At 41.1% G+C, this 17,508-nt stretch overlaps 1 protein-coding gene across 5 annotated transcripts in view; it reads left to right on the forward strand.

Annotated features, from left to right (window-relative positions):
* The window catches only part of COBL (cordon-bleu WH2 repeat protein), a 307,991-nt gene that overhangs the window by 224,549 nt on the left and 65,934 nt on the right, over window positions 1–17,508 (forward strand). For 3 of the 5 annotated variants that reach the window (XM_012496980.2, XM_012496981.2, XM_003275024.2), the window contains exon 7: window positions 14,073–14,211. In XM_012496980.2, the coding sequence (XP_012352434.1) occupies window positions 14,073–14,211 (139 nt within the window). Of the gene's footprint in view, window positions 1–14,072; window positions 14,212–16,148; window positions 16,320–17,508 lie in introns of all 5 variants that reach the window. The other 2 variants (XM_012496979.2, XM_030796417.1) reach the window with 1 other exon arrangement.

Here is a 17,508-nt window from a genome sequence, read left to right on the forward strand (position 1 = left end):
CAGGAGCTCTTTTAGGGCAGGCCTGGTGGTGACAGTATCTCTCAGCATTTGCTTGTCTGTAAAGTATTTTATTTCTCCTTCACTTATGAAGCTTAGTTTGGCTGGATGTGAAATTCTGGGTTGAAAATTCTTTTCTTTAAGAATGTTGAATATTTTGCCCCCCACTCTCTTCTGGCCTGTAGTGTTTCTGCCGAGAGATCAGCTGTTAGTCTGATGGGCTTCCCTTTGTGGGTAACCTGACCTTTCTGCCTGGCTGCCCTTAACATTTTTTCCTTCATTTCAACTTTGGTGAATCTGACAATTATGTGTCTTGGAGTTGCTCTTCTCGAGGAGTATCTTTGTGGTGTTCTCTGTATTTCCTGAATCTGAATGTTGGCCTGCCTTTCTAGATTGGGGAAGTTCTCCTGGATAATATCCTGCAGAGTGTTTTCCAACTTGGTTCCATTCTCCCCATCACTTTCAGGTACACCAATCAGACGTAGATTTGGTCTTTTCACATAGTCCCATATTTCTTGGAAGCTTTGTTCGTTTCTTTTTATTCTTTTTTCTCTAAACTTCTCTTCACGCTTCATTTCATTCATTTCATCTTCCATTGCTGATACCCTTTCTTCCAGTTGATTGCATCGATTACTGAGGCTTGCGCATTCATCAAGTAGTTCTCGTGCCATAGTTTTCAACTCCATCAGGTCCTTTAAGGACTTCTCTGCATTGGTTATTCTAGTTATCCATTCATCTAATTTTTTTTTCAAAGTTTTTAACTTCTTTGCCATTGGTTCGAACTTCCTCCTTTAGCTCGAAGTAGTTTGATCTTCTGAAGCCTTCTTCTCTCAACTTGTCAAAGTCAGTCTCCGTCCAGCTTTGTTCCGTTGCTGGTGAGGAGCTGCGTTCCTTTGGAGGAGGAGAGGTGCTCTGATTTTTAGAGTTTCCTATTTTTCTGCTCTGTTTTTTCCCCATCTTTGTGGTTTTATCTACCTTTGGTCTTTGATGATGGTGATGTACAGATGGGTTTTTCGTGTGGATGTCTTTTCTGTTTGTTAGTTTTCCTTCTAACAATCAGGACCCTCAGCTGCAAGTCTGTTGGAGTTTACTGGAGGTCCACTCCAGACCCTGTTTGCCTGGGTATCAGCAGTGGTGGCTGCAGAACAGCAGATATTGGTGAACCACAAATGCTGCTGCCTGATCGTTCCTCTGGAAGTTTTGTCTCAGAGGAGTACCCGGCCATGTGAAGTGTCAGTCGGCCCCTACACGGGGGTGCCTCCCAGTTAGGCTACTCGGGGGTTAGGGACCCACTTGAGGGGGCAATCTGCCCGTTCTCAGATCTCAAGCTGCGTGCTGGGAGAACCACTGCTCTCCTCAAAGCTGTCAGACAGGGACATTTAAGTCTGCAGAGGTTATTGCTATCTTTTGTTTGTCTGTGCCCTGCCCCTAGAGGTGGAGCCTACAGAGGCAGTCAGGCGTCCTTGAGCTGTGGTGGGCTCCACCTAGTTAGAGCTTCCTGGCCGCTTTGTTTACCTGCTCAAGCCTGGGCAATGGCGGGCGCCCCTCCCCCAGCCTCGCTGCCGCCTTGCAGTTTGATCTCACACTGCTGTGCTAGCAATGAGCGAGGCTCTGTGGGTGTAGGACCCTCCGAGCCAGGTGCAGGATATAATCTCCTGGTGTGCCTTTTGTTAAGCCCGTTGGAAGAGCGCAATATTAGGTTGGGAGTGACCCAATTTTCCAGGTGCTGTCTGCCACCCCTTTCTTTGACTATGAAAGGGAATTCCCTGACCCCTTGCATTTCCCGTGTGAGGTGATGCCTTGCCCTGCTTCGGCTCACGCACAGTGCGCTGCACCCACTGTCCTGCACCCACTGTCTGGCACTCCCCAGTGAGATGAACCTAGTACCTAAGTTGGAAATGCGGAAATCACCTGTCTTCTGTGTCACTCATGCTGGGAGCTATAGACTGGAGCTGTTCCTATTCAGCCATCTTGGCTCCACCCCATCCTCTGTTTTCAATAGAAATGGGAAGAGAGGGTATCCTTTCTTTCTTCCTTGTCTTAAAGAGAAATCTTTCAGTTTTTCACAATTGAGGGTGATGTCAGCTGTGGGATTTTTATGTGTAGACTTTGTAAGTTTAGGTAATTTCATTTGATTCCTAGTTGTTGAGGGTTTTTTTTAATCATAAAAGGGTGTTGAGTTTTGTATGGTTTTTGTCTTTCACTGTGGCATATTACATTGATTGATGTTTTTATATTGAAGCATTCTTACCTTCCAGGAATACATCCTGTGTGGTTGTAGTGTATAGTCCTTTTATTGTGATGTTGAATTCTGTTTGCTAGTACTTGGTTGAGAATTTTTATACCAATGTTTCATCAGGGATACTGGTCTGTAATTTTCTTGTACTCCTTTGTCTTACTTTTGGTGTCAGGGTCCTGCTGGCATCATAAAATGAGTCTGGAAGTCTTCCTCCTCATCAATATTTGGAAAGATTTTGAAAAGAATTTTTATTTGTTCTTTAAGTATTTGGTAGAATTCTCCATTGAAGCCATCTGGTTGTGGGCTTTTCCTTGTTGGAAGGTTTTTGGTTACTGATTCAATTTCCTTACTACTTATAGGTCATGTCCAGAATTTTTCTTTCTTTATAACTCAGTCTTAGTAGGATATATGTTTGTAGAAATCTATCCATTTCTTCTAGGTTATCTAATTGGTTGGTGTGTAATTATTCACAATAGCCTCCTATGATCTTTTTTGTTTCTGTGGCATCACTTGTAATGTCTCTTCTCTTTCTAATTTTTAATATATGAGTCTTCTCTCATTTTTTACTTACTGTAGCTAAGGGTAGTCAATTTTGTTGATCTTTTAAAAAAACTGAAATTCTGTTAATATTTTAACCAAAGTTCTGTTATTTTTTTCTTTTTCTGTTTTCTATTTCATTTATTTCTGCTTTAATCTTTCTATTAAATGTTGGTTTAATTTGTTGTTTTAGTTTCCTGAGGTACAAAGTCATATTGCTGATGAGCTCTTTTGTCGTTTTTCATATAGGTGTTTATTTTTACAAGCTTTCCTCTTAGAATTGCTTTGCCTGAATCCCATGAGTTTTGGTATATTATGGTTTTATTTTCATTTGTCTCAATATGTTTTCTGACTACCCTTGTGATTTCTTCTTTGAACCATTGGTTGTTCAAGGTTATGTTATTCAGTTTCCACATATTTGTGACTTTTTCACTTTTCCTTTTACTATTGATTTCTAGCCTCATTCCATTATTTATAGTCAGAAAAGATATTTGATGTGATTTTAATCTTTTTAATCTTGTTAAGACTTCTTTTGTGGCTTTAAATGTGATCTATCTTAGAGAATGTTCTGTATAACACAGAGATAGAGAAAGAGACAGAGATAGGTATCTGTTAGATCCCATTGGTCTGTATTGTTTTTCAAGTCCTCTATTACTTATGGATCTTCTCTCTGGTTAATCTATTCATTATTGGAAGTGGAGCATTGAAATATCCTACTTTAATTGTGTTTCTGTCTATTTCTACTTTCAATTATGTAATGTGTGCTTTATATATTTGAATACACTGCTGGTAGATGCACATATATTTATAGTTTTTATACCTTCCTAGTGAGTAGATCGTTTATCATTATATAAGATCCTTCTTTGTTTTATGACAGTTTTTGACTTGAAGTCTATCTTACCTGATGTAATTATGGCCATATTCACACTTTTAGTTACTATTTGCATGGAATATCTTTTTCCCTCCTTTGACTTCCAGCTTATTTATGTCCTTATATCCAAAGTGAATCTTTTGTAGACAGTGTATAGTTGGATCTTGTTTTTTAATCCATTCAGCCATGAATGGATTAAATATTTTGATTATATATTTTGGATTATATATTTTGATTGGGGAGTTTAATCCATTTACATTTAAGTATTTACTAATAGAGAAGGACTTGTTACTATTTTGTTAATTGGTTTCCATATATCTTGTAGTTTTGTTGCTCTTTTATTCTGTTGGCACTCTCCTTTGTATTTTGTTGATGTTTGTAGTTATATAGTAATATGGTTTGGCTGTGTCCCCCACTCAAATCTCATCTTCAATTTTAGCTCCCATAATTCCCACATGTCGTGAGAGGGACCCAATGGTAGGTCATTGAATCATGGTGGTGGATCTTTCCCTTGCTGTTCTCATGGTAGTGAATAAGTCCCATGAGATCTGATGGTTTTATAAAGGGGAGTTCCCCTGCATATGCTGTCTTTGCCTGCCGCCATGTAAGACATGATTTTGCTCCTCATTCACCTTCCACCACAATTGTGAGGCCTCCCCACCCATGTGGAACTGTGAGTTAATTAAACCTCCTTCCTTTATAAATTGCCCATTCTTTGGTATGCCTTTATTAATTAGCAGCATGAGAACAGACTAATACACATACTTTGATTCCTTTTCATTTCTCCTGTGCATCTTTTGTAGGTATTTTCTTTGTGCTTACCATGAGGATTACATAAAAATCTTATAACAATCTATTTTAAGTTGATAACAATTTAACTTCAGTAACATACAAAAGCTGTTTTCCTTTGCATTTCAGGCTATACACATCATATTTTGATGTCACAAAGTACACATTTTCATACTTTGTATTTATTCGCAGTTTTATAATTATATTTTTATGCTTTTATTTTTTAAATTCTCTACCAGAATTAAAAATTATTCACATACTATTGTAAACATATTATATTCCAGGATTATGTATTTGTCTATATAGTTACTCCATCAGAGAGTAACTTTATATATTCATATGCTTTCATGTTGCTAACTAGTGTCCTTTCCTTTCAACTTGACGGACTTCCTTTACCAATTCTTGTAATACAGGTCTAGAGATGATCAACTTCATCAGCTTTTATTTATCTTGCATGGTCTTTATTTCTCCTTTATTTTAAAAATTTATATACTTTTAATTGATAAATAATAATTATTTATATTTATGGGGTACAATGTGATTTTTAATCTATGTATGCATTGTCAAAATATTCAATCAAGCTAATTAATGTATATATATTACCTCACTAACTTATTTTTTGTGGTGAGATTATTAAAATTATATTCTTTAAGCAATTATGGGATATACAACACACTGTTATTAACTATGTTCACCATGTAGGGCACTGAAACTTATTCCTCCAGTTTAACTGAAACTTGGCACCCTTTAACCAATGTCTCCTCTTTTCCTATCTCTCCTTCTACTCCTCAGCTTCTGGTTACCACCTTGCTATTATGTTTCTATGAGATCAACTGTTTTAGATTCCACATATAAGTGAGAACATACAGTATTTGTCTCTTTGTGCTGTCTTATTTTACTTAGCATAATGTCCTCCAGTTCCACCCATGATGTCACAAATCACAGAATTTTCTTCTTTTTAAAGGCTGTGTAGTATTACATATATATGTAATATAAATATATATTTTATATATATATAAAACAATTTCTTTATCCATTTATCTGTTGATTGCCACTTAGGGTAATTCTATATCTTGACTATACTTTTATTTTCTTTGGTGATAGGGCCTTGCACCATCGCCCAGGCTGGAATGCAGTGATGTCATCATGGCCTCCTGCAGCCTTCAATCCCTGGGCTCAGGCAATCCTCCTGACTCAGCCTCCTGAGTAGCTGAAATTTCAGGCACATGCCACCATACCTGGTTAAACTTTAAAACATTTTTTGCAGTGACAGGGTCTTGCAGTGTTGCTCAGTCTGGTCTCAAACTCCTGGCTTCAAGAGATCTCCCTGCTCAACCTCCCAAAGTGCTGGGATTACAGGTGTGAGCCACTGTGCCCTGCAGTGGGGATAGTTGGCTCATACAGCCATGCTGTGGCTACTCGTAATAATGTTGAAATGAACATAGAAGTGCAGATGTCTTTTGATGTACTGATTTCAATTTTTTTGGATAGTACTCAGAAGTGGGGATGGTTGGATCCCGTGGTAGTTCTATTTTTAGTTTTTTGGGGAACCTTCAATGTATTTTCCAAAATGGCTGTACTAATTTACATTTTCACCAACAATACACGAGGGTTCATTCATCTTTTTTTATCATAGCCATTCTAACAAGTGTGAGGTGATACCTCACTGTAGATTTTACTTTGCATTTCTCATATGATTAGAGATATTGAGCATTTTTTCATATGTATGTTGGTCATTTGTATCTCTTTTTTTTTTTGCAAAATGTCTGTTCACATTGTTTGCCCACTTTTTAATTCAGTTATTTAGTTTTTTGCTATTGAGTTTCAGTTTCTTACATATTTTGGATATTAGCCTTTTATCAGCTATATGGTTTGCAAATATTTTCTAACAAATCCATGGATTGTCTCTTCACTCTGTTCATTGTTTTCTTTGCTGTGCAGGAGCTATTTAGTTTAATGCATCCCTATTTATGAATTTTTGTATGTGTTAATTTAAACAAGGAGGTGAAAGATCTGTACACTGAAAACTATACAGCATTGCTGAAAAATTGGAAAGGGCACATAAAAATGGAAAGATGTTTCATGTTCATGGATTAAAATAATTAATATTGTTAAAATGTCCATACTACCCAAAGTGATCCTATACATTTAATGCAATTTTTATCAAAATTCCAATGTCTTTTTTCAGAGAAATAGAAAAAACAATTCTTAAATTACTGTGAAACCAGAAAAGACTCCAAATCTTGAGCAAAAAGAACAAAGGTGGAGGTATCACACCCCCTGATTTCAAAATATAAAGTTATTGTAGTCAATAGCTTTGACTACAGCATGATACTGGCTAAAAAACAGACATATCAACCAATGGAACAGTACAGAAAGCCCAGAAATAAACCCAAGTGTTGATGTAGTCAATTGATTTTTGACAAAGGTATCAAGAACGCACAATGGGGAAAGAACAGTCTCTTCAGTAAATGATGTTGGAAAAGTTTGGTATCCACGGATGGAAGAATGAAATGGGGGCCTTATCTCACGCCATATACAAAAATCTACTTAAAATGGTTTTAAAAAAAAGTTAAATGTAAGGCCTGCAACTATAAAGCTACTAGAAGAAAACATAGAGGGAAGCCCTATGACATTGGCCTGGGTATTGATTTCTTGAATGAGTCAACTTCACTTTTGAAATATAGTTTTGCCAGATGAAGCAGTAGTCCCCACCCTTTTTGGCACCAGGGACCAGTTTTGTGGAAGACAGTTTTTCCACAGACCAGTGGGGCAGGGATGGTTTCAGGATAAAACTGTTCCACCTCAGATCATCAGACATTAAATTCCCATAAGGAGTGCACAATCTAGATCCCATGCATGCACAGTTCACAATAGGGTTTGCGCTCCTAAGATAATCTAACATGGCCGCTCATGTGATGCGAGACAGAGCTCGGGCAGTAATGCTTGTTCAATTACCACTCACCTCTTGCTGTGCAGCTTGGTTCCTAACAAACCACGGATTGGTACTGGTCTGTGGCCCAGGGTTTGGGAACCCCTGAGATAAACTGTTCTTGGTTGGAAGTTTTGAAGTATCCTTGATGGGCAGGTGGGTTTTTTTTCTCCGTTTTTAGCACTTTGAATATGTCATTTCACTCTCTTCTGGCTTGCAAAGTTTTTACTGAGAAACCTACTGGTAATATTATAAGACTCTCTTGCATGTGATGAATCAATTTCTCTTGCCGTTTTCAAGTTTCTTTCTTTGTCTTTGACTATTGATAACTTGATTTTAATGAATTGTGGTATGGTCCTCTTTGGGTTTATTCTAGTTGGAGTCCTTTGAGCTTTTAAAATTTTGTATGTCTATTTCCTTCCTCCAATTTGGAGAATTGTCAGACATTATTTCTCCAGATCAGCTCTCTGCCCCTTTCTCTCTTCTCCTTCTCTGATCCCCATAATGCATATTTTCATCACCTTTGCATTGTCCCATAAAGTCCTTAAGGCTCTGTTCAATTTTTGAATTTTTTTTATTCCTTTACTCAATAGTTTCAACTGACCTGTCTTTTAGTTCACTGATTATTTCTTCTTCTTCTTAATACAGCCTGCTATTGAACTCCTCCAGTGAACTTTTTAGTTCGGTTATTTTATTTTTCAGCTTCAGAACTTCTGTTTTTTATAGTTTCTGTCTCTTTATTGATACGATTCTATTCATGCATGGTTTTGCTGATTTTGTTTAGCTGTCTTTCTGAGTATTCTCTTGTAGTGCACTGAACTTTAATTTTTTTAAGTCTTTTCTGGCCATAGATTTCCATTTGTTTGTTATTTCACTCTAGATGTTTATTTTGTTCCTTAATTGGGCCATGTTTCCCTCTTTCTTCATGTACCTTATTATTTTTTATTGTAATTTGTGCATTTGAAAAGATAGCCACCTCTTCCAGCCTTTACGGACTGGCTTCTTACAGTGTAATACCACGTCAGTCAGCTCAGCTAGAGATTCTTGGGGTCTCTCAACCCTTTTCTGGATATCCATCTTCCCTGCGCTTGTTGGTGTATTTTCTAATTAGAAGGTTTGCTGATTTCTTCTTTATGAGCTTGTAATCTCTTGCTCTCTCTTGCATCTGTCTATGGTACTGCAGATTTTCTGGCACTGCGGCCAGCTTCTGAGCTCTCTTGTTTTCTAAAGCCTTCAGTCATCCATAGTATTTCAGTTTTGTCTGTATTCCTAGTCAACTGAGACAGAAACCAGTCCCTTGAGTAATCCTCCCCACAAATCCAGAACATTGCATGTACTTTTCACTCATTTCCTCCCGAGGGATAAGCAGCGAGCTGGGTGCTTTCTCTTGATTGCACTGAGCTGTGTTGGCCTCTGCCTGTGGCACTGGCAGATCTCTGCTGTTGCAACCAGCCTCTGAGCTCCTTTTTTCTCAGTGGCTCCCAGGCATTCAAAGTGTGCCAGTTTCCCATCAGTGCTCCCAGTCAGTTGAGACATAAACTAGTCCCTCAGGCAGCCCCCCTGAAAAGCTGGAATGTTAGATGTACATTCCATTCTTCTCTTTTCTTCCCAAGGGAAAAGCTATGAATTGGGCTTTTTCTCCTGCACACACTGAGCGATACTGGCTTAGGGGAAGGGCTGTCACAGTTGAGGTGAAATGGCTTTTCTTACCCATTTCAGCGTGGCCATTCTTGGCATTAAGCTTGCCTGTGGTCCTGTGCCTTCTTAACTGGTTTCTGGAGTTCTCATAAAAGCTTCTGGATTACAAATTGCTGTTAAGTTGATGTCTTTGTGGGGAAACTGAGGTGCGGGGCTTCCTTTTCTGCTATCTAGTCAACATCACTTCTTCATGACAAGGAGTGTTAAAATTGAGATAGCAATTTTAGGATCGTGTCTCTTCACTGAATTTTATGTGCTGTGTACCTGAGGAGTTTTAGTAAATGGATTTATTGAAAACTCAAAAAATAAAGAGAGAAAAAGAAATGTGGGGAAAAGATCAAATTACGGAGTGTTTTAAGAAGTTTAATTTGTTATTGCCAAAACCAAATAATTTTAATATTTAGCTAAAGGCAACAGGGGCTAATTTAGTTAATTATGGCTCATCAATTCTGTGGAGTACTAGGCAGCCATTTAAAAATAGTTGAAATTCTGCTAAGAGGGTTGATTTTAAGTGTTTTTACCACAAAGGGAAAAAAAAGAAAATGGTAATTATGTGAACTGATAGATATGTTAATTAGCTTGATTGTGATTATTTCACTATAGATATGTATATCAGATCATCATTGTATACCATACACACACACACAATGTTTACTTGTTTGTTCCTCAGTAAAGCTGAAAAATTATGGGAAAATATATGGCTAACTAAACAAATCTATGTCTCTCCCTCTGAAACTCCACTAAAAATAAGTATTACTTCACTGTGACAAAGATGAGAGAAGCATTGGCAGCTGATGACAGTTTTCAGTAGACACTTTGAGGACTACAGTGTTTTGTTTTTTGTTTTTTCAAGACGGAGTCTCGCTCTGTTGCCCAGGCTGGAGTGCATTGGCATGATCTCGGCTCACTGCAACCTCCATCTCCCAGGTTCAAATGATCCTCCAGCCTCAGCCTCCCGAGTAGCTGGGCTTATAGGTGCCCGCCACCATGCCTGGCTAATTTTTATATATTCACTAGAAACAAGGTTTTGCCATGTTGACCAGGCTGGTCTCAAACTCCTCACCTCAAGTAATCCACCCACCTCAGCCTCCCAAAGTGCTGGGATTACAGGCAGGAGTCACTGTGCCCAGCCTGCAGTGTATTTAGATTGTGGTAAATAGCTAGTAAAGCAGAAGAAGCTGAAACTTGACTGCTGGGTGAAAGAGGCCCAGCAGAAGACACCAGATCCCAGGACACTCAGGAATTTGGGGCACATGTTTCTTTGCACATGACCATGGAATGAGCTGATGATGAAGGAACAGCTGAATGCCTGCATGTGAAACAGTAAGATCTCCATACCCCTGCCTGCCCACCACAACCAGATGTCTGCACTGCCACCCCCTGCAGTGGCAGAACTAAGAGACTCTGACTTCAGGACATCAGGCACAACCAAGTCTTCACCGACAGAGGGATAAGCGAAAACCCACATGCCACAGGAGAGCTTCAAGGCCTTCTCGCCAGAGTACTTGGGAAGGCCTAGTTTCCCTCAGGCAGGAGCTGGGCTTCCCCTGTGCAGAAGAACGGCCGAGCTAGCAGACAATCCTGCAGATATGAATATCTGAGGATCTCTCAGCTACTGCATTTCTGCCCAGATCCCCACTGGGAATCCCATTACTGTGTGAACAGACCCTAGACACAGAAACACACGTATTATAAACAATCAGCCACGAATTTGAAGAAGAGTCAAAATATGATAAACAGAGGCCAAGACAGAGAGCAGAAAGGATGCTGGAGGAAAGTGCGATGCATATGGCTGAAGAAAATGGAAATTAAAATGTGTTCTTGAAAAAGATATAAAGCATAGCTTCTGAGAGGAAAGAGAAGCTATGGTATCCAGGAAACAAGACCATGATGCTATTTTTAAAATCCATAACAAGAAGGGGCTCTTGGAAATTAAACAAAAAACAAAAAAAAAACAGTAACAAATTTAAAAATTCATGAGTCTTACAATGGAGAAAATTTCCAAGAAGGGGGGATATCAGAAAAATTTAGGCAAGAGTACTCAAGAAAAAAATAGACAATTGAATTGGAATCCTCAGTGTTCAATTAATTGAAATCCCAGAGAGAAAGAAACAGAGGAAAGAAAAAGTTGAAAAGAATAACACTAAAAAATTCTGCAGAATTAAGGATATTCAGATTGCAGGGGTCAGTGAATGCCCTAGACAATGAATGAAAAGAGCCCTACCCAGCACTTGCCATCATGAAACTTCCCAGCAGGAAGGACTAAGAAAGAATCCCTGAGCCTGCAGAGGAAAAGCAGATACCATGCAGAAGATTGAGCCCTACTCTGGATCCGGGTGTCTCAGCTGAACAGTTCCAAACTAGGAGACAGTGGAGTAATGGCTTAGCATTTTGAGGGACAATTCTTTTAATCCTAGGTTCCTGCAGGCATCTATACTGACTGTCCAGTACAGTAGAATGAAAACATTCTTACATTTTGAAGGTCTCAAAAATCTTCCTCATTCACCTCTTGTGTCAGAAAGTTGCTGGAAACTGGGCATCACTAAGATGCAGTGAATTAAAAAAAAAAAAAAACCCAAAAAACGAAAAAAACAGGTGGGGCCAGGCACAGTGGCTCACACCTGTAATCTCAGCAATTCAGGAGGCTGAGGCGGGTGGATCACTGGAGCCCAGGAGTTCAAGACCCATCTGGCCAACATGGCAAAACCCCATCTCCACTAAAAATACAAAAATTAGCCCGGCGTGGTGGCAGTGCCTGTAGTCCTAGCTACTCAGGAGGCTGAGGCAGGAGAATCACTGGAACCCGAGATTGCGCCACTGCATTTAAGCCTGGGCTACAGAGTGAGACTGTGTCTCAAAAAAAACAAACAACAACAACAACCAAAAAACCCCCACACAAAACAGGTGGAATATCCATAAGGATCAGAACTGAATAGATGGAAAGGGAATTTCCAGGAAATGCAGTTAAGAAAAAAAGCTAGAAAACAAATCAGTTATCAAGTTCAGGGAAAACAAAAAGGTAATTTAGAAATCGTAATTATGATATACATTATACATCTCAGCAGGAGAAAATTCCTGCTGAAGAAAACTTCTATTTTTCATAATTTTGATATCTACTATAACTATGTATAACTAGTAAATATTAATCTAAATATTGTGCTATAATTTTTTGGAAAATGGAGAGGAAAAATATGAGTCTGTGTGTGTGTGTGTGTGTGTGTGTGTGTGTGTGTGTGTGTGTGTGTGTCTCTCAAAGAACCAAATCCTCATCTTCTGGAGTAGACGCCAATACCTAACATGGAAAAATCAAGAAACAGTACAATAAGCTTCTTATTTAGAAAAACGGAATAAATGCCAAAAAAAAAAAAAAAGGTGTGAAGTGCTTACTGCAGAGAGGGGGTGGTGGACAAGAAATTGCTGGTTTTGACTCAGCTTTGTGGGGTTATTTACTCTCTGTTATGTCCATGTTTTATGTAAAATATATTACAGAATTTTAGAGTAAGTATAGGAGGTGGTTATAATATACTATAACAGAAGGAAAGAAAAAATTATTTTTAGAATAAAAAATAGTCTAGAAAAACATGCCAATTGTTAGTAGTTTGATTATTAATAAAGTGATTATGTCCTTCCTTTCACATATATTTTTTAACTTTTTTGTAATAAATGTGTACTACTGATAAAAAAAAAAAAAAGGGAGACTTTTTACACACACTCTCTCTCTCTCTCTCCCTCTCACTGTCTCTCTCCCCCTTTCTCTCTCCCATATATGTGGTATACATGGTGCAAGCATGAGTTAATAAACCAGAGAGCACCAAGGTCAGAGTTGAAGTGGCAGGGGCGGGGTGTTGCAGGCACCATTCCTATGATGAGCCCTTGGAAGGCCAGGAAGTACTTGGACTGGAGGCACAGACTTGGCTCTGAGCTACTGGAGAGCAGGACAGCTCTCATCATGTGGTAGTCGTCATGTTCATTCTTTTTTTTTTTTTTTTTCTGAGACACAGTCTCGCTCCATCACCCAGACTGGAGTGCAGTGGCGTGATCTCGGCTCACTGCAACCTCCATCTCTTGGGTTCAAGCGATTCTCCTGCCTCAGCCTCCTAAGTAGCTGAGACTACAAGTGTCCACCACCATGCCTGGCCCATTCTTTGCACATACTCTGCACTGCTGTATACACAATGTTCTTTAAATGAATTTTAATCAATGAGAGTGAACGAATAAAAAGTTTTGCCCTAATGAAGAGGAGAGGAGAGTAGGATTATGTAGTCCTTCAGAAACAAAGAAATGGAATCAATGAATTCGATTTTACAGACAAAACAGATTTCACATTCAGCAATTAGACCTGCCTAGTGTTCATGAGCTGCCTTTAGAGGCTGTGTGTCTTTCACTGTTGAAGGCTGTGAGCGGGAGCTGGATTTCTGCTGTGGTTGGGGGGCTAATGTCCCATACACTGATCTAATATCCCATATACTAAGAAACTTCATTGCGATTCTGGATCAAGATGTGTCCACCTGTGGACCATTAGATAGTCTTGGCTGCGGCTGCTCTGGAATGTGAACATGCAGTCAGGGAAGCAAACCTAAGTCAGGGCAGGGTGAGGTCTGAGCTGTCCCCATCAGCTCTTCCCTTGTGTGATCACGATTCACGGCAGCCCATCCTGTTCCAGAAGGAATTGTTCTCCTTACATTTAATGAAGGACTATGGGTCTCATTCTCTTGTGTGACAGGGAAGTTTACTGACTCTCCAGACTTTGCCTGAAGTCCCTAGAAAATATGAGCACCCTGCTCATAGGGGTCTTTGGGGTGTCTATGAGCAACACTGTGCTACCTCCAGGCCGCTCCTTGGACATCCGCTGGTCTCTCGCCTCGTGGCCTCCCCTGCCTGTGTGGGAGGACCTGGAAAGGGAACTGGCCATCTAACAACCCTCTTGGAGCACCACCTTCTGCGTGCAGGTCCCTGCCCCAGCACAATCACCCTGACACTGCCTGTCTTTCCTTCTTTGTACTTCATAGGTATCTCTAGGGTCACAGATTGATTTACAGAAGAAGAAGCGGCGAGCGCCAGCTCCCCCTCCACCACAGCCACCACCACCGAGTCCCCTGATCCCCAACCGCACTGAGGATAAGGAGGAGAACAGGAAGAGCACGATGGGTGAGTGAGGCTCGGCCTGCCATCTGCATGCGGGGATGCTCGCTCTGTCCTGGAATGTCAGCTCTGATGTGAACTCCTGCAGTGGCCTCATCCATAATGACATTAACCCCAAAAATATTAATGCTAAAGAAAGAAGGGCTGGAAAGAAATAATAGCAAGTTCACTTCATATCTTACTAGCAGTATTTGGTGGGCATTATGTGAGCATTTAGGAGGTGGGGGACAGTGGAAGGGGAGAAACGGCTGCAGGAGCGGAGAGAGGGTGAAAATGGGAAGCCTGTGAGTGTGAGTGTGCGATGTGTGTCTCTGATGGCAAAAGGAGAAGTTCCTAGGGTGACATTGTGGAAACTGCTTTGAAGGACATTTGGCATTTCAAAGAGATCTTAGGCCACAGGTGATGTATAGACAAGTTGACATCAGCTCAGTAATTTTTGGACCATCCTGTTTGAAATTAATCTCCACTTATATTACCTGGTACACATTTAGCAAAGACCCTGATTTTCTTTGAGGAAAAGAGAGCCCAGAGGAAAGAAGATGGAATTATACTATCTGTGAGCAGAAAGAGACCTATTAGATCATCATAGCCCACCCCTTGTGCTACAGGTGAGGTGGAGAGAAGCTGAATGACGGCGCTCCCCAGGTCCGGGGGAGTCAAGTGATCATTTTATTTTTAAATCATTCAGCATTTGTTATTTCACTTATGTTGGAACAGAAATGGCTCTTCCAGAGAGTGGTTGGAAAATGGCAGCCTAGGAGTCACACCCTCCTGAGCTGAGAGCCCTGAGAATGGCATGTGTCAGCGCTCACGACAAAGCCACCAGCACTCATAGGCCACTCACCATGCCCTTTAACCCACCCAGGCAGCCCCGCGTTTTGCCTTTGCCTTAAGGTCTGCAGCTGCAGGAGGGAAAGTCCTCCCAAGATAAGTGGCTGCCTTGACAGTTTCTGGACCTTTAGTGAGAGCTCCGTGGCAGTTTGTCAGCGTCTTTCCCCTTAGTCAGTTCCTCGCTTTTAATGTGTCAGCATTTCAGCCTGGGAGTCAGTTACCTTAAGAAGCAATAACCTGTATTGCATGTCAGCTCATCCTCTTTCCCAAAGGACTGAAAGAAAATATCATCAGTGGATCACTAAAATAAACCTGGTTTTCTCCTATTTCGTGAAGAGCCCCCTATTCTCCCTTCCAAGCTCTCTCCCCATTTTTTGTAAAGGGACAAAAGCCTCTGGTTTAAATTTTAAGTGGCATCCACTGTAAATGGCTGTATGTGGTTGGGTCATGCCAATCCCTAGGCCAGTCACTTCAACCCAGGGCAGGACCCCCCTGATTCCACCCTGGAGGCCCGAGTCCTTGTGTCCCATGTGCTTGGGACACATCTCCACCCTCTCTACAACTCAGGCCATTCTTCAAAACAAACTTGGAGAACTATTACTCTAAACAACCAAAGGAGTTGAAAAGTATAAATGGACTCAGGAGATAAGCTAAATGAATGCTTAATCTAGCCAGAATAGGTCAGTGGCTGTAGAAAAGCAACAAGAGTAGGCTAAAAACAGATCTATGAACCTGAAAAAGACTAACATTAATAAAAGGAGTTCCTTTAAACTTGACAAAGCTCTGTAGGGGGTGTTGAAGAATAGTTTTCAAGCCCAGAATTTATGTAGTTGTGTCTGTTAAAAAGAAATTGCAACCAGGCACATCTTTCCAAACTGCTCCAATGATAGAACACTACGTATGTAAAATGTTAAAGTGTGAGTGTAGTTGGATGTGGTTGGTGCCAGATGAGAGTGGATTAGGTGCTGGATAAGACTGGATCTGGTGTTAGGTGTGGCTGGATCTGGTGTTGAGTGTGGCTGGATCTGGTGCCCAGTGAGATTGGATTTGGTGCCTAGTGAGTGATGACTTAGTTTAACCTGCTGAAGTAACTCCCTGTTGATTCCATATAGGTGGTGGACGGCAGGTGCCACAAAAGCCTCCCAGAGGCACTGCTCGGGGTCCACCCCAGTTAGTGCTTCCCCCACCCCCGCCCTACCCTCCTCCCGACACAGACGTGGTGGAGCCTCTCAGCTTTCCCGGGGAAGGCGCTGGTTCCGAGGCCTCAGACCCGAGACCCAAACGTATGTTCGTCTTGCTTCATTCCGACTGTGTTGACTGTTCATCTCTCTGGGCACTGCGATGTCAGGGCTGGGTTTCCAGATTTTCCATTCTTGTCTTTGAATGTGTGTGCCTTTCCTTCTCAGCTCTTGTTTCCCAATGCTGAATGCAGTGTGTCTGATTTCACAGAGAATGCACTCTGGAGAATTTAACCAGGTAATCATGCCTATCTGTGGTCAGACTTCAGCTAAACACACACCTTGTGGTTGTAGAGACATCAGCTAGGAGCCAGTGTTCTCATATTAGAATGAACCTCAGAGTGTCTTAGAGAGAGACAGCTGTCCGGCACAGCCGTCGTGTGATCTGGGTGGTGGGCTGACTCAGGCAGGCTGTGGGCACACCCGCAGAGGTCGCACTCAAGAGCTGGGAGGACGTCCTTCGTAAGTTAGCCGTGGAACTCTGTGGCCAGTGGCCAAGCATGAGTACTGCTTCTCTATGGAAAAGGAAACTGAGGTACAAGAAGGGGAAGCAGCTCACTTTGAGTGTACTAATAGCCAGAATTAAAGTCCTGCTTTGCTTCTGTTTCCCGGCACACCCTGTTTGAGATGGGGCTCTCCTTGTTGTTTCCTGGGGTTCTTTTGGACTTTAGTAAGTAGAGATAGCATTCCCACCTCTGGACAGGCATAGTTTTATACACTTACCCTGTACACTCCATGGCATTATGGGCATGTTGGGCCTGCGCTTGGACCACTTCAGTATGTCTCAGCTGTGCAGCAACACTTCTGATAAAGCAAGCGCCATCCTAGGCTGTGTACACGGAGCAGCACAATGTCACTGTGCATGTGGCCAGGAGCCCTGCTGGTGCCCACATGAGTGTGCACAGCCCTCTGGTTAGGAAGTTCATACTTTTCTGCCACTGGACCGCTTTATCTTTTTCTGTCTTCTTTGGAAAGGATGACTAGCTGCCTGCCAGCTTCTGGGTAAAGAAGATAATTGTTGGATTACTTATCGACTTTCTCTAGGCAAAATAATCCTGATTCATTTTATCTTTCTTCACAAGTACTTCTTTTCCACCCTTAAAATACATTTGATCATCTTGACATTAGACGTGCTTCCGAATGCAAATGAATTTTTTAGGGCATTCAAAAAGGAAGGGTTAGGCTTATCAATCAGAAAGACAGCAGCCGTGGCGTGGATGGCTCCAGACCCATT

The sequence above is a fragment of the Nomascus leucogenys genome, chromosome 17 (genome assembly GCF_006542625.1).
Source record: "Nomascus leucogenys isolate Asia chromosome 17, Asia_NLE_v1, whole genome shotgun sequence".
Taxonomy (NCBI): Eukaryota; Metazoa; Chordata; class Mammalia; order Primates; family Hylobatidae; genus Nomascus; species Nomascus leucogenys.